Source organism: Pipistrellus hanaki (assembly GCF_964339955.1).
Source record: "Pipistrellus hanaki genome assembly, chromosome: 3".
NCBI classification, from domain to species: Eukaryota; Metazoa; Chordata; class Mammalia; order Chiroptera; family Vespertilionidae; genus Pipistrellus; species Pipistrellus hanaki.
In genome coordinates this window covers 81,521,939-81,540,214 of record NC_140505.1, presented here as the reverse complement: position 1 = coordinate 81,540,214, position 18,276 = coordinate 81,521,939, and the positions used below count along the sequence as shown (strand labels likewise).

The following is an 18,276-nucleotide window of genomic DNA, read 5'->3' as shown; positions in this document are numbered from 1 at the left end:
TGGCTGGTTGGCATTGCCTCTCAGAGCTGCAGACTAGATGCGCAAACCATGAGCATCACGTGGCTGTAGTTGTGACCCTCTTGTGCATGAACCTTGTAGCTTTACTGTCCCTCCAAAGAGGCGGCCAGCACGGGCCCCACAGCCCAGGGCGCCCAGACACTAGCAAAGGGACCGTCCGCAGGCTCTGTCCAGGGCTGCTTCTGACCCACGAGGAGGGCAAGTCCCAGGTGTGTTTACTGTATTCTCATGTTTGTGTTTTTTAGAAGGTGAATGGTTAATAAATTGCCTAAGTTTTATAATAAAATCATTTCATATTCTTAAAAAAAAAAAAAAAAAAAGCTAAAGAGGATATAAGCAAATGGGACTATGTAAAAATAAAAAGCTTTTTTTCAGCAAAGGAAACCAACAATAAAACCACAAGAAAGCCCACTGTATGGGAGAACATATTTGCAAATGTTATCACTGATAAAGATTTAATCTCTAACATCTACAAGCAAGTTATACAATTTAATAAAAGGAAGATAAACGATCCAATAAAAAAAATGGGCAACGGACCTAAATAGAATCTTCTCCAAAGAAGACAGAAGGAAGGCCAAGAGACATGTGAAAACATGCTAATGGCTGGTCCTTTGAAAAAGTAAAGTTGACAACCTCTAGCCAGACTCAGCAAAAAATAAGAGAGCCAACATAAATAAAATCAGAAAGTAAAGGGGAGAGAGTACAACCAATATCACAGAATAAAAGGGATCATTAAAGAGTGCTACAAATAATTATATGTCAACAAATTGGACAATCTAGAAGAACTTGATAAATTTCTAGAAACATACAATCTTTTAAAACTAAACTATGTAAAAACAAAGAGAAAATCTGAACAACTGATTACTAGGAATAAAATGGAACCAATAATAAACAACCCACAACAAATAAAATCCCAGGTGAATTTTACCAAATATTTAAAGAAGAATTAATAGCTATAGTCCTCAAAATACTCCAAAAAAATGAGTAAGAAGGATCACTGCCAGCCTGGTCGCCCATAACTCTCCTCTTCTGCAGGCCTGGTCCCAATCAACTCCCTCCCTTACAGGCATCGTCCCTCCCAACTGCCCTCCCTGTTGGCCTGGTCAGCCCTAACTGCCCACCCCTGCAGGCCTGATTGCCCACAACTGCCCTTCCCTGCTGGCTATCTTGTGTCCACATGCGGGCAGCCATCTTGTGCTTTGGAGTGATGGTCAATTTGCATACTACTCTTTTATTAGATAGGATAGAAGCCTGGTGCATGGGTGGGGTCCATCTGGTTTGCCCTGAAGGGTGTCCCAGATCAGGGTGGGGGTTTCCTTGGGGCTGGGGCAGCCTGGGCAAGGGGCATATGGTGGTTTGAAGGCTGGCTACCCCTTCCCCCACTCCAGTGACCCAAGCAGAGGCCCTGGTATCTGGGATTTATTTATCTTCTATAATTGAAACTTTGTATCCTTGAGCAGAGGCTAGGAAAGGCCAGGAAGCTTGACTTCCTCCATCTCCAGGGGCAACCCAAGCCTCCTGCTCTCTCCAGCTCCATGGCTGCTGCCATTTTTGTTGGGATTTATTTATCTTCTATAATTGAGACTTTGTAGCCTTGAGCGGAGGCTAGGGTAGGCAGGAAGCTTTGCTTCCTCCATTGCCAGAACAACCCAACTCTCCTGCTTGCTCCAGCTCTGTGGCTGGCTGCCATCTTGCTTGGGTTAATTTGCATACCCACTTCTGATTGGCTGGTGGGCATGACTTGGTGTAGCAGAGTGATGGTTAATTTGCATGTTACTCTTTTATTAGTATAGATAATATAGGTTGTACTACATGTAATTTATATATAATTATACATTTGAACCTTGAACATTAGGGTTAATAGTGCCAACCCCCACACAGTTGAACATCCATGAATAACTTTCTTTCTAATTTTATTTTTTTCTATCACCATTTATCCCCTCTATAGCCCTCTTCTACCCCCACCTCTTTCCCTCCTCTCACCTCCCAATTACCACACCATTGTCCATGTCCATGAGTTCTCTTTCTTTTTTTTTCTTTTTTGCTCATCCCCTCTCCCCTCCCCTCCACACACACGAGCTGTCTGTCGCTATCTATAAGTCTATTTCTATTTTGCTTGGTAGTTCAGTTTGCTCATTAAATTCCGCATATGAGTGAAATCATATGGTACTTTTCTTTCTCTCAATGGTTTATTTCATTTAGCATAATACTCTCCAGTTCCATCCATGTTATGGTAAAGGGTAACATTTTCTTTCTTTTTATTTTATTTTTTTTCCAGAATATTTTTTTTATTAAATTATTATCTGTGTACATATCTTACCATTGATTTTCTTTCTTTTTACAGCTGAGTAGCATTCCATTGTGTAAATGTGCCATAGCTTTTTTATCCACTCATCTACTGATGGACATTTGGACTGCTTCCAAATCTTGGCTATTATAAATAATGCTGCATTGAACATAGATGTACTTATATTCTTTCAAATTAGTGTTTCAGATTTTTTTTTTAATAAATTCCCAGAAGCGGAATTGCTGCATTAGAGGCAGCTCTGTTTTTAATTTTTTGAGGTAACGCCATACTGATTTTCACAGGGAGCTACTAATCTGTCTTCCCACCAGCAGTGCACAAGGGTTCTCTTTTCTCCATATTCTTGCCAACACTTGTTTTTGTTGGTTTATTGATGATAGCCATTCTGACAGGTGTGAGGTGTTATCTCATTGTGGTTTCCAGTTATCTATTGTCCATCTCTATGTCCTCTTTGGAGAAGTGTCTATTTAGGTCTTTTGCCATTTTTAAAATGTTATTGTTTAGGTTTTTTTAGTGTTGAATTTTATGTCCTTTGCAAATTTTGGATATTAATACCTTCTTAGATGTATCATTGGTGAAAATGTTATCCAATTAAGTGGATTATCTTTTCATTTTGTTATTGGTTTCCTTTGCTGTGCAAAAATTTTTAGTTTGATGTAAACCCATTTGTTTATTTTTCTTTTGTTTCCCTTGCGCAAAGAGATATAGCAGAAAAAATATTCCTACAAGAAATGTCCAAAACTTTACTGTGTATGTTTTCTTCTAGGATTTTTATGGTTTTGAGTTTAACATTTAAGTTTTTAATGCATTTTAAATTTATTCTTGTGTGCGGTGTAAGAAGGTGGTCTAGTTTCACTTTTTTTTTTTTTTTTTTTTTTTGGCTTGTATCTGTCCAATTTTCCCAACACTATTTATGGAATAGACTACCCTTAGTTCATTGCATGTTTTTGCCTCCTTTCTCAAATATTAATTCACTATAAAGGTATGGAATTATTTCTGGGCTCTCTATTTTGTTCCATTTATCTATATATATGTTTTTATACCAATACCATGCTGTTTTTATTACCGTGGCCTTGTAGTATAGTTTGATATCAGACAGGGTGATTCCTTCAACTTTGTTCTTTCTCAGGATTGCTATTGCTATTAGTGACCTTTTGTGGTTCCGTACAAATTTTTGAATCATTTTTTCTAGTTCTGCAAAATACACCATTGGTATGTTGATAGGAATCATGTTGAATCATGTTGAAGCTTTGGGTAGTATGGGCATTTTAATGATGGTTATTATTCCTACCCATGAACACAGTGTATACTTCCACTTATTTTATCTTCCCCAATTTTTTTTCTTCAGTATCATAATTTTCTTGCTCTTCTTTACATCCTTGATTAAATTTATTCCTAGGTATTTTATTCCTTTTGAAGCAATAGTATCTAATATATTACATGTATTATACCATATTTTAAAATATATATTTTATTGATATTTTTTACAGAGAGGAAGAGAGAGGAATAAAGAGTTAAAAATATCAATGAGAAAAAAACATTGATCAGCTGCCTCCTACACACCCCCTACTGGGGATGTGCCCGCAACCAAGCTACATGCCCTTGACCGGAATCGAACCTGGGACTCTTCAGTCTGCAGGCCAAAGCTCTATCCATTGAGCTAAACCGGTTAGGGATATATTTTTATTATGTGATATATATATAATCTTAAGGGGAAAACGCTATATTTTTCTGTTTCTTATGAGATAAACACATGGTTACTTTTTCTTTTGGTAATGATTGTGTTCATCTCTCTCAAAGCTGTTTCTATTGATAACTCTTCTGAGCAATTTAAAATCTTGTCTTTGTGAAACCTTGGAAACAAGTCTGTTTACATATGAGGCTAAACACATTCCAGGACTTGCTCAAATTCAAATTATTTTGTATACTTTTATAGTGCTTGATAAAAGACTTCATTATTTATGAAAAAATGTATTTTATCTTGAAAATGGTGTTCAAATATTAGCTATTTTATGGAATGAATGTTTATGAAGCTGACATGACACCATTTCAAGAACCTGGCAGATTCATTGACCTTTTGCTTGCTTTTCTGAACATTTGTGAATAGCACACATTTCTTTATAATTTATACTAAAGTATGCAAATGTCAATGGTATGAAACAGCACTGCAGTGGAAAATTTAATATATTACTTTAGTAATGTACTTGAGCTAAACGAGTGAAGGTTTAATGGCACATTAAAAAACACAATAATATATGACATTTTGAAGTGAATTAAATAATTTTGAACACAATTCTTTAACAATCAGTATTATACTGTTAATTCTTCAACAGGCAGTACTATCCTATATAATAAAAGGCTAATATGCAAATGTTTTCCTCTATCAGGATTTCAACCTAAAGTTTGACCAGGGGGCAGGGCCGGCCTGCCACCTGCCAGCGGCCACTCCCCTCAGCTGCCCCCCCCACAACCTGATCATGGGTGGGACCGCTGGCCAACCTCCCGCATCCTCTTCCCTGGCTGGCCCGGCCCAATCAGCCCCGAATTCGTGCACAGGGCCTCTAATAGTTTTCATATAATACAAAGCATAATGATTACCCTAAACCCAGTATTTTCAAATTCATGTATGTAAAGTCATGTGAGCTGCACAACTTTCCTGTAAAAATTATTGGTTGCCAGTATTATACCTGTTTCTTCAGCTGTACTTTTTGATAATTCAAATTTTGTAAAGTAGATTTTGTAAACTGTAATGTATCTGCTGCCTTTGTGAGGTACTGTATAATGTTACAATTTCTCCATGTAAACTGAATGCTTGGACTTTCAATACAGTATTCTAGAAAGCAATAAATTAAGAGAACTACTGTACACATAACAATATTAGATAAATCTCACAGAATTTATTTTGAACATAAAAAACCATTCATAAAAGATATAGTTAGTGTATGATTCCACTTATGTGACATTCAATAAAAAGTAAAACTAAGTTAGGATAGTAATTACTTTTAGTGTGTTGGGATATTGACTGAAAAAGAGCATGGAATATTTTTGCTTTTGGTTACATGCATATACATATATAAAATTACATCAAGATATACACTTAAGATCAGTATATCTTACAGGTTTTTGGTTATCTGCATATACATATATAAAATTACATCAAGATATACACTTAAGATCAGTATATGTTACAGGTTTTGTTATGCCACAATAAAAGTATAATTAGATATATATGAATATAAACATACACACAAACACATAATTATATTTATTGAGATATAAATACTGTAAATTGCTCTAATATATACATATTCACACATTATGCAGACTTCTTAAACAATGACTTTTAATTGAAATTTCATAGTACACATAATTTTACCTTTGAAATTAGTTTACTTAATCCACTGAACCTAAAGCAGTATGCCTCTACTATAATTTTAGATCTCAATCTAAAAGCACAGGTTTTACTTAAAGAATTCTCATCCTTTCCCCCAATGATAGACTGCAAAAATATGGTCACAATTTGTTACAATTCCTGCCATCAAGAAATGGAGTCTGTTTTTTACTCCTTGAATCTGCACTGGATTTGTAATTTGCTTTTTTAATAGAATGAGGCAGAAGTCACATTATACTAGTTTTGAGTCTAGGTCTTTAGGGGCTCTGCAGTCTTTTGCTTGTTACTGTGGGAGCCTTGCCACTGCCACAGTGAAAAGCCCACACCGACCTGTTAGAAGGAGATAGCACCCGGAGCCATTTAACCAGTCCTCAAATGCCCCATAGGTGCCCACAGATAAATGAATTAACTCAAGTAAATTAATTGAGTCTGCGATCACCAGAACCAACCCGTTAAGTCCAATGTAAATTCACAAACCACATTATCATGAGCTAAGTCGATAGTTGCTGTTATAAGTCACTAAGTTTTTGGGTGGTGTGCAACAGAGCAAAAGCTAATTAATATCAATCCCTTAAAATTTTTTACCTAAAAGAGTAAATTTTTAGTAAAATATTTTCATTTTGGGGCCACAGTCTATGGATACTGAGAAATATGAGCATTTGTTAGATCAATACCCTTACCTGAATCGGATTCCTATAGAAAGACTCCTTTCCAGAAGATGGGAATGACATGGCAATAATACGATCTGGAAGTCAAAATAGTCACTATTATGAATGCCATTATAGGTCCAAACAATATGTGACAACTTAATTTACTAATAACCAAACTCCTTTTTTATAGAAAAAAAAACTTTCAGGATTGAAAATGACAGAAAAAGCTAACTAACCCTCAAGAAAATCAAGATAATATAGTAAATTATCCAGTACAATGACCATTAAACTCCCCAGTGTTCCCAACTCAGTTGGTTCCAGCCATATGCAACAGATTTGTGTTGACCTCAGTCTGGAGCTCCCCCTGTGGTGGGAATTTATTTCTTACTTAAACACCAAAGAAAAATGAGAGATCTGGGCTCCAGGGGTGTCGGGAACTGCCAGGATGCAGACTCAGAAACCTGACATCTACAAAGGAATGACCTTATTCTTTGAGGTTCTAGGAAAAGGTTTCTTTGGAATCCTTTGGACTTAGTATAACTACTCAATAAATTCTAAACCCAACAAATGGAGTCAACTGAAAATCCATTCAACTTCCTGTATTGTAACCAAGTAGACCTTATTTGAGATGACAATAAAAACATTGTCAGGGTTAAATTACAAATATGTCACACTACCATAGTGGCATATTTCTTCATGGGTAAAGAATGCTTTGAAAGAACATGACTTAGACAAGGCAAGAACAACAACAAAAAAACCCACATAATTACTTACAAACACAAAAAAGTGAAATCAATGTAAGTAAATCAACAGTTAAACTTTACAAACCAGTAATGTAAGTGAGGTCTAAGTCAAATCCATCTTTCATGTATCGTCGTTTGTTTCCTGAAACCTGAGCATTTAAAAGAATCATTAATTTGTAAAACAAATCAACATAAAAATAAAGATCATTATATAGATACCTATACCCTTGCCAGTATTTCCTAAAACACATTTTTTTTTTGTGAACCATAAACATGTTTTGCCCACTTACCATCCTTCTGGTCACCTTTTCAAGTTCTCTTTTTTGGTAAGCCAAATGAAAAATTCTTAGCAGAATGATAAGTCGTAGAGATCGAAGTATAATTACCAATCTAACAATAAATTAGAAAAATTAAATTTTCCTTTGGAAATGAGATTTTCTTAATGTGAACTAAATATAGAGCTAAATAATATTCTTAACAAGGGATCATTTTGCACCTCTTACCCGATGCTTCCCACACAGCCACCTAGGGGACATTGGGGATGTCTGGAGATATTTTGGGTTGTCACAATTGTGTGTAAGGGCATGCCATCTAGTGGCAGCCCCCATAATAAAGAAAAATTGGATCCCAAATATCAGTAGTGATGAAGCTGAGAAACTCTAGTTTAGAGAAATAGTTGTATGATAATAAACACTTAGAATTTTGGAGATTTAACTTTTGTGGTTTAAGACGAGTATTTTTCAGTCTTTTTCACACCAATACAAACTCAGGACTTTTGTTGGCCTCTGTTACTTCCATCAATAACAGAGGTTCTCTTCAGCTGCCACACATCAGGCAGGCAGCAGGTGGAGATACTTTGCAATGGGCTAGCTGGTGTCCCGCCTACCATCAGGAAGAAACACAATAGCAGAGAACTGATGGCGGGGACTAGTGCCTCTCTAACTTGAGTGTACAGACTCATTCAGTAGGTCTAGAATGGGGCCTTAGGTGTTTTTCTTCTTCCATTTTTAGCAAGCTCTTAGGTGATGCTGAGGTTGTAGGTCAGAGGACCATTCTGACCCCAGTTATTTTCAAACAACTCTAAAAGCCTATCAAATGTCAGAATCTGAATTGAAGTTCTGGGAAGCTGGATAGCAGAAAGAAGCAAATTATTTGACGAACGAATAAGCCTAGTGAGGCACCCAACATTTACATCCCAGTCCACATTTGCTCTTCTTTTCCTCATTACCAGAGTAGGAAGAGGAAGAACAAAAAGAAAAATCCATTAGTGCCTCATACACGTTTTAGTTTCCTAATCACTAACATTTCTAACTTTGCCTCAGCTTTCCCAATTTTAAATACACTATACTGAAAATGCTACCTCTGTGTTGCTACCCATGTCATCTAGTTTTATGTTTCATTTGCTGTTTTTTTTAGAGAATCATCATTGGAGTCATTAAAATTTTGCATATGCTCAAATCAATATTCTATAGTAAAAAAAAAAAAAACTAGGAATTTCATATGTCATTTGTGGTTGAAGCTCAAATTCCAATAGTGGGAATTTAAAAATGTAGAGAACTTGAAGTTAGTGCAGAGGTAAAGTCTCTAGTTTTTCCTTTGGGTGTTTCCATCTTCTTCATTCAACTGAAGATATTTAGTGTGTACACCTTTCACTGGACCTACCAAGCCTTTAGTTTCCATGTATGTGAAAATTTGTCTAAACATTTCATTTTCAAGCAACTTATCAGGCACAGAATCAGGATATTCAAAGTTAAAAAGATTACACAGAATGAAAGCCACAAAAAATGAAGAAAATAATCTTTAAAAAAGAGAGATGAATCATATGTTTCTTACCTGGGGATATCTTTTAAAATCTCATAGTCATAAAAAATATAAGTGAAATCAATTACTAGAGTCGATACAATAATGGCAGCATCCATGGAATTAAGTATATCAGAAAAATATGATAGTATCCTGTAGTATAAAACAAAAAATATGTTTATGCCCCCCAAAGAAGAGAGAGGGATATTTGTAAGAATACAGAGACTCATTCCCATTAAGCATTCTATTTTAATAAATTATTTAAGATTCACTTTATAAACTAGATTAAGGATATAATGTTCATATATATATATATATATATATATATATATATATATATATATAAATTTGGCAATTTAAATATAGTATGAGATATAACCAAACCATTTAAGAAGAGGCAAGCATTGCCTTTACATAGCTGCAAAAGAAAGGAAGGATGTTTGGCAGTACCACTGGGCAATGGAAGCTGAACATAACACACTTTTAGAGCAACCGGGACTGTGAAGAATGCACAACAAGAGCTTATGAGAGGAAGAAAGGTCCTCAGCTTTGCCTGCAAACTTACCATCTGGCTTTGCACCTGCAGCGCAATCCCTAACCGATGACCCTCCTCCCAGCATTGGCTCCCTCAGCCACGCACTGACGCTCCAGGGAAGGCTTTCCCGATCTGGGCAGCCCTTTCCGCCTCTGAGTGACCTGGGAGTGGGCAGCTGTCCTTAACTCAAAGGCATTAGGATAGTTCATGAGGAAAGGAGACAAGCTGCCTTCTGAACTGATCTGGATGAAGGAAGGCTGGGGGATTTAGACCCTAACTCCCACAGCAATCCAGCTCCAAGGCGTGGCTCACTCCACGCACCTTCTCAGAAAGCAGCTGCTGCCTCAGTACCAAGCTGATGGAATAACCATGCCTCAGATCTCCTGTGGACCTTGAAAAAAGTTTTTATTTTAACTGAGGGAGAGGCTGTTTGTGTTCTTTTTAGTATTTCACATACTGTCAGCTTTTATTTAGATTCAGTTATTAATGAAATATTAATATTTATATAAATGTTTCACATACACGTTCCTCTTACTAATTTGTATGTAGACACATTCCTGTCTGGCTCCATTTTGCAAACCCAAAATGGGTTTACCTGTTGAAAAAACCATCCAGAATACATTGTCAGAGACTAGAGGGCCAGCTGCAACAATAATATTAGAGCCCAATCTAGTATAAATTGGGATTTGGATTGTTGTTTCTCTTGTGGACCGTGCCTTCTAGGAGAGTTGTTTTAATAAAGAGGGACACATTTGGTTGGGTTGACCTGACAATTATTTGGGGATGCTTTTCATAGCAGTACAAAATAGCTTGATGTGCTTATAGAAAAATTAATCAAACTTACCCTTCTACAAATGCTCGAAGAAGAACATCCATGGAAAAATATAAAGCAATCAATAAAGAAATTAAACGATATTCCAAAGGAATATACATTGTGCTATCAGTGGTAAGTAGGTCTGCAATGATGAGGGACACATCCACAAAGACCAGCAAAATTCCAAATATTCTACAACAAATAAATAAAGAGAATAAAAATAAACTATATTTAGGCCAATAGTCTGATAAGAAAATGTCATTATTAAAAATTAAACCATGTAGTGAACTACATTGCCTTAGAATCTGAAAAAATGTTACTCAGTTTTCATCCTATGGAAGCAGTTGTTAAGGAAACAAAGTTCCCACCAAACCACTTCATATGATAATGTTCTTTCAACATAGACACATCAGTACTCGGAAACAAGAATAGATTACCATATTTTCCGGCATATAAGATGACACTGTGTTCTAGTAAAAAGCCTACTCAGATTGGCCAAAGTCAGAGAGGCGGTCTATTAAAAAAAGAACTGGTGTTGCCTCGGAAGTGGGGGGTAATCTTATACAGTGAATATAGGCCTAAACCTATGTTTTAACTGTAAAAATTAGGGGGTCGTCTTATACGCCGGAAAATACAGTAATTGAATTAAAATTACATCCATTTGTTTGTAAACTCTTCTTAAAATTTTCAAATTTTATAAGGGCTTCTGTAAGTTTCTTAAAATAATTAAACTTTATTAATCTAAATAAATGTAAAGAATTTAGTGAGAAAAAAACAAGTGAAATCATGACTAAATAAGCTCTTAAAAGACCACTTTGGCCAATAGAATTTTTTTTATCAGTGAGATTTTACATATGGATGCTTTTAAAACAAGGCTGGGCACATGAGAAGAAATTCAATTTCATAAATACATACATGATTGCATACTAAAATATCTCCTAAGCTTTCTTTTATATACATTTTCAATTTTTCTTTTATTCTTTTTCGTACTGGCTTATTCAAGTTAGCATAATACTCTCCAGCTCCATCCATGCTGTTGCAAAGAGGTAAGATTTCCTTCTTTTTTACCGCTGAGTAGTATGCCATTGTGTGAATGTATACAGTTTTTTTATCCACTCATCTGTTTATGGGCACTTGGGCTGCTTCCAAATCTTGGCTATTATAAATTGTGCTGCTATGAACATAGGGGTACATATGTCCTTTCTGATTGGTGTTTCAGGCTTCTTAGGATGTATTCCTATAAGTGGGATCATTGGGTCAAATGGTGTTCCATTTTTAATTATTTTGAGGAAACTCCACACTGTCCTCCACAGTGGCTGCACCAGTCTGCATTCCAGCAGCAGTGCACAGGATTCCCTTCTCTCCATGTCCTTGCCAACACTTGTCTGTTGATTTCCTGATAGCCATTCTGGCAGGTATGAGGTGATACTGTGGTTTTAATTTGCATTTCTTTGATGATTAGTGATATTGACCATCTTTTCATATGTCTACTGGCCATGTGTATGTCCTCTTTGGAGGAATGTCTATTCAGGTCCTTTGCTTATTTTTAATTTGCTCTTTGGTGTTGAATTTTATAAGTTCTTTATAAATTTTGGATATTAATATCTTATCAGACACATCATTGGTGAATATGTTCTCCCATTCAATGGATTGTCTTTTCATTTTATTGATGGTTTCCTTTGCTGTGTAAAAACGTTTTAGTTTGTTGTAGTCTCATTTGTTTATTTTTAATTTTTAATTTATTGATTGATTAAGGTATCACATATTTGTCCTCATGCCCCCATTCCCATCCCAAACCCCTCCCCATGCATATCCCCATCCCCCTGTTGTCCGTGACCCTGCTTAGGCTTATATGCATGTATATAAGTCCTTTGGTTGATCTCTCCTCCTTACCACCACCCTCCCCTACCTTCTCCTCTGTGGTTTGACAGTCTCATCGATGCTTCCCTGTCTCCGGGTCTGTTTTTGTTCATCAGTTTATGTTGTTTGTTATTTCCCCTAGATGCGTGAGATTATGTGATATTAGAAAAACAGTGCATTCTAGTGTATTTGTATTTTTTTATTTTGTTTCCTTTGCCTGAAGAGATATATCTGGAAAAAATGTTATGAGAAATGTGCAAGATTTTACTGCCCATGTTTTCTTCTAGGGTTTTTATGGGTTTGGGTCTAGCATTTAAGTCTTTAATCCATTTTGAGTTTATTCTTATGTAAGGTGTAAAACGACCTAGTTTACACCTTACATAATTTTTTTTTTGCATGTATATATCCAATTTTCAGAACACCGTTTATTGAAGAGACTATATTTACCCTATTGTATGTTATTGCCTATTTTGTCAAATATTAATCAACCATAAAGGCATGGATTTATTTCTGGTATTTCTATTATGTTTCATTTATCTATATGTCTGTTTTTATGCCAGCACCTTGCTGTTTTGATTACTATGGTCTGATAGTATAGTTTGATATCAAGGAGCATGATCCTTCCAACTTTGTTCTTCTTTTGCAAGATTGTTGAGGCTACTGGGGTCTTTTTGGTTCCATACACATTTTTTAAAAATATATTTTTTATTGATTTTTTTTACAGAGAGGAAGAGAGAGGGATAGAGAGTTAGAAACATCGATGAGAAAGAATCATTGATCAGCTGCCTCTTGCACACCCCCTACTGGGGATGTGCCTGCAACCAAGGTACATGCCCTTGACTGGAATCGAATCTGGGACCTTTCAGTCCACAGGCCAACGCTCTATCTCTGAGCCAAACCGGTTTTGGCTCAATACACATTTTTTGAGAGTTTGTTCTAGTTCTGTGAAATATGCCATTGATATCTTGATAGGAATTATGTTGAATATATAGGTTACTTTGGGTAGTATGCACATGTTAATGATGTTAATTCTTCCCTTCCTTGAACATAGTTTATGCTTCCAATTATTGATATCTTCTTCAGTTTCTTTTTTAGTGTCTTATAATTTTCCCAGTACAGGTCTCTTAAATCCTTGATTAAATTTATTCCTTATACTGTATTTTATTAATTTTGATGCAATTGTAAATGGGATTATTTTCTTAGTTTCCCTTTCTGATAGTTCATTATTGGTATATAAACATTCAACTAATTTCTGGATATTTATTTTGTATCTTGCTATTTTACTGAATTCTTTTATTAATTCTAGTGTATTTTTTTATGAATTCTTTAGAGTTCAAGGTATACAATATTATGTCATCTGCAAATAATGATAGTTTTACTGCTTTCTTTCCAAGTAGGATGCCTTTTATTTCTTCTTTTTGTCTGATAACTGTGGCTAGGACTTCCTAGCCAAACTATGTTGATTAACAAAGGTGAAAGCGGATATCTTGTTTTCCCCATAAGGAAAATGCTTGTAGTTTTTGCCTGTTGATTATGATGTTGGCTGTAGTTTGTCATATAAAGCCTTTATTACGTTGAGGTATGCTCCCTCTATTCCCACTTGCTGAGAGTTTTTATCATAAGTGGGTGCTGGATTTTATCAAATGCTTTTTCTGTATCTATTGATGTGATCATGTGATTTTTTATTTCATTTTATGTGATGTATCACATTACTGATTTGCAAACATTGTACCAATCTTGCATCCCCAGAATAAATTGCAATGTATGATCTTTTTAAAAATAAAACACAAAGCTTTTTTTATTGATTTCAGAAAGGAAGGGAGAAGGAGAGAAAGATAGAAACATCAGTGATGAAAGGGAATCATTGATTAGCTGCCTCCTGCACGCCCCCTACTGGGGATGTGCCTGCAACCAAGGTACATGCCCTTGACCGGAATCGAACCCAGGACCTTTCAGTCCGCAGGCCTCCGCAGCATATTTATGGGTCTTTTTTTCTTATCCATTCAGCTACCCAATGTATTTTTGTTGGAGTATTTAAACCATTGATATTTAAAGTTATTATTGATAAGTACATATTTATCACCATTTTATTTTTTAAACTATGTTCCTCTTTTCTTCTTTAAGAAGACCCTTTAACATTTCTTGTAATACTGGTTTGATGGTAACAAACTCCTTTAGCTTTTTCCTGTCTGAGAAGCTATTTATTTCTCCTTCAATTTTAAATGATAGTGTTGCTGGGTAAAGTAGTTTTGGTTGTAAGTACTTACTTTTTTTTTTATCAGTTTGAATATTTCATGACAATCACTTCTGGCCTGAATGTTTCTGTTGGTAAACTAGCTTTAAATTTTATGGGAACATCATTGTAGGTAACTAACTATCTTTTCTCTTGCTGCTTTTAAGATTCTTTTTCTTTAACCTTTATCATTTTAATTATGATGTATGTGTCTTGCTAAGAGCCTCTTTGAGGCCATCTTGTTTGTGGCTGTTTGCACTTCCTAGAATTGTGTGTCTTTTTCCTTTACTAGTTAGGAAAGTTTTCAGTTGTTATTTCTTCAAATAAATTCACAAATCTCTTGTGCTCTCTGGTCTCTTTCTAATATTCCTTGATGTGAATATTGTTACACTTCATGTTTTCCCTAATGTCACTTAAACCATTTTCATTTTGGGGTCAATTCTCAGGCTGGCTGACAATGAGAATTAACCTGGACCACAGTGTACATGCTGCTATGCAGGTGCTGACTCACAACACATAATTCACCTAAGCAGGGTCTGCTGCCTGCTGATATTTTTCTTTGAATATGTCATTAGTGAAGGTAACAATTAGATCCTGTTCTAATGTTGTCTGAAACTGGCCACTGAGTGTTTTGTCTGGGGTCTCTTTGTAAGGACTCTGGTGCAGGCCAATGTCTGTCTGTAACTGGCCTGTGTGACCTGTTTGGTGCTACAAAGCAATCCACAGTTTGTGCAGGGCTTGGATGTGTGTGGGGAGGACCAAGCTTGCCCTGGGGGAAGGTCAGTAAAAGTCCTTAGGCACCCTGAGATCTACCAGCCACCACCTGCCTGTTAGGCTCAGCCACTGAAAGAGCCCCTGGGGCGAATGGTGTTCACCAGATTGATACAGGTTCTGAGACCATTCAGTTAATGTTTCAGAGTACACCAAGAGTAGCTTCTACCTTCTGGGTGCTCACAGACCTTTGTAGTGAGGTGGGTCACAGGGAGTCATCAGAGTGAAGCCAGCGGAGTCTGTCAGGCCACAATAGACCAAGATTTGGCTGTGTGAAAGGGAGAGCCCTGCCTTGGTTGGCATGAAAAGTATAAATGTCCCCGCCCTAGAGCCACACAACTCAGTCTGTCCCAGATTCTGCTCAGACCTGGGTAGGGTGGAGTCATGAAGAGTCAAGAGAATGGGGCCACTGGAGCCTGGAGAGTGGGGATAGTGGATTTCAATGAGAGGAAGGCACCAGTTAGTTTTAGTATAAGAAAGTGGAGTCAATGGACCCACCCCAAAGCTACAAAATTCAGTCATTGATACCCCCTGGGTCTGTCCAGACCCTCCTACACTCCAGTCAGGCAACTGACTCCTCACCAGGGCGTGTGCTCCACACGATGGGGCAGCTAGTTCAGAGAGTGGGGCTTTTGGGGAGGTTGTAAACAAGAATTCTCACTTGGACCTTTATTAGCTGTCAAATTTGATCTATGAAAAATGAGTATCATATATTTTAAACACATTTGCCACAAATTGATTATACAATTTATATAATCTATGAAGGTAAATGTCTTCCAATTACTTTTTTTTACAATTGTAAAACAAATTAAAATATTACAAATTCAAAAGGAAGCAAGTATTTTGTGTGACTCTGTATTATAGTATGAAATCTTACTATCATGTTGAGAAGAAGCTAAAGTAGAATGCTTTCATAAATTCTAGACAAGTAAATATTTAATAAAACCCATAAGTATAGAATTTTTAAATGCATGTTTCAATATTTCTACTTTCACATATAGAAGAAACACATTACTATATTAATATTAGACTTTGTCAAATGCCATTTGTTTAAATGTTCAGCTTAAATGAAATTCCAAGATAAATTATATTATATTAAATGTGGCACAAGGACTATTTAGCAACATACTGACAGAGGAAACGTGTTGTTTTTTCTGCCATATTCTTTCTCATTAAAAATATCAATATTAAGTGCTATACATATTTAATTACCTTCTTTTCTAGGGTCTCACATACCTCAATAAAAAGGATGACACAATTGCATGCAAAATTCTCTTAATCTTGCTGCTGCAAAAAGAATTAAAAATCAAATTCCAGAATTCTCAGGTTTATCACAGATTTCTTCTAACATATAATATGAATTTAACTGATAAACAAAATCCTTTATAAATGTAATTCTTTAAAAAATTCTCCAGAAATTTTATAACAAAATGCTTTTTCCTAATAACTAAAATGTTTACCTTTCTGCTTCATAATTTTTTTTCTTTCAAATGTGGAATATATATGAGAAAAACACTAAACTTTGGATGTTTAGTAGTAATATTTCTCTTGCTTGTAAAGCACCAATCCCAACTTTATGGTAATATTAAACTTGGAGTCATCGACTAAAGCAATATAACGTGGAGACGGAGGGAGTGGTAGAAGAGATCTGTGTTCCAGCTCTGCCATTAACAAGCTGTGCGGTCCTGTGCAAGTCATCACACTTTTCAGAACAGCTTCCACAGCAATATAACAAGGGACTTCAGGGATGGGTAGGGAGTAAATGGCACTCTTCTCTTGTAATACTCATCTCGTAAACAAAACACCCCCATTAGCCCTGGCCAGTTTGGCTCAGTGGATAGAGTGTCGAGAGTGTCGGCCTGGTTTGATTCAAGGCCCCCAGGTTTGATTCCGGTCAAGGGCATGTGCCTTGGTTGCGGGCACATCCCCAGTAGGAGGTGTGCAGGAGGCAGCTGCTCAGTGTTTCTGACTCTATCCTTCTCCCTTTCTGTAAAGAATCAATAAAATACATTTTTCTGAAAATTTAAAAACCACCCCCATTAATACAACAGCTAATTAGAGTCACATTTGGGGTTGCAAGTGCATTCTGGAGGTAAGGAATTTTAGTAAGCTATATTTCAAAGGAGAAATACCCTAGCAACTGGGATCCTTCCATTAACAGGAGGAGGAGCCTGTCTGATGGAGACTCCAGTTATGCCTCATTTTACCCTATGGCTGGAGACAAGGCAGCCATTGTGAAGCAATTTCTTGTCCTGCTGAAGCCTCTAGCAGGGATTCAAATTCCACTCCACATGGTACTGATCCTTAGGCAGTGCTCATGGCTTGCTCCCACTGGTTTAGGGAGCTGAGGCTGATGTGAATTCTCCTCTCAGGTTGCCATTCTCTTAATACAGGCCCCTTCTGATCTCAAAAAGACTACCAGTTATCTGGATAGCCAGGCACCGGCAGCAGGTGCGAGCACTGGGTGGGACTGTGGCATATGGGAGCAAAGAATTTTCAGTAACCATCAGAGGCTTGCCCCATGACAGCAACTGGCGCCCTGCCCTGCCTTGGTCTGGTGTCCCTGCTCACCATCTGCCTTGGCCAATACCTGCCATGCTCCACATGCGCCCCCTGGTGGTCAGCACACATTATAGCAACAGGTTGTTCTGTCATTCAGTCTATTTGCAGGTGATACTGTAGATAGTGCTGGAAGTCTTAGCCAGAGCAATAAGGCAAGAGAAAGAAATAAAGGCATCCAAATAGGAAAGGCATTCTGTTGTTTCTTGGATTTGAGAATCTAGTTCTTTCCTTAGGTTTGGGAAGTTCTCATTCACCATTAGTTTGAATAGGCTCTCCACTCCCTTCTCCCTCTGTTCTTCTTCTGGTATACCTATTATTCTAGTATTACTTTTTCTGATGGAATAAGATAGTTCTCATAGAGCACTTTCTTTTTTTATGCTTAGATCTCTCTTCCCTCTGCATCATTTCTAGATTCTTAGCTTCAATATCACTAATTCTTTCCTCCATCTTGTTAGCTCTGTTTCTTGTGCTCAGTAGCTCACTCCTAATCTTCTTAGGCATGTTTCATTTCTAGGATTGCTGACTGGTTCTTTTTTCAAATATGTTTTTATTAATTTTTAGAGAGAGATAAAGGGAGGGGGATAGAGAGATAGA

At 36.7% G+C, this 18,276-nt stretch overlaps 1 protein-coding gene across 1 annotated transcript in view; it reads right to left on the bottom strand.

Annotated features, from left to right (window-relative positions):
- The window catches only part of LOC311619659 (phosphatidylinositol 3,4,5-trisphosphate 3-phosphatase TPTE2-like), a gene marked incomplete at its 5' end in the record, with an annotated part of 63,033 nt that extends 45,680 nt beyond the window's left edge, over positions 1–17,353 (bottom strand). Inside the window, 6 exons of the mRNA XM_084878231.1 lie at positions 6,395–6,459; positions 7,193–7,256; positions 7,398–7,497; positions 10,287–10,448; positions 16,357–16,407; positions 17,328–17,353. Coding sequence (XP_084734357.1) covers positions 6,395–6,459; positions 7,193–7,256; positions 7,398–7,497; positions 10,287–10,448; positions 16,357–16,407; positions 17,328–17,353 — 468 coding nt within the window. The remainder of the gene's footprint in view (positions 1–6,394; positions 6,460–7,192; positions 7,257–7,397; positions 7,498–10,286; positions 10,449–16,356; positions 16,408–17,327) is intronic.
- Between the last annotated feature and the right edge of the window lie 923 nt (positions 17,354–18,276).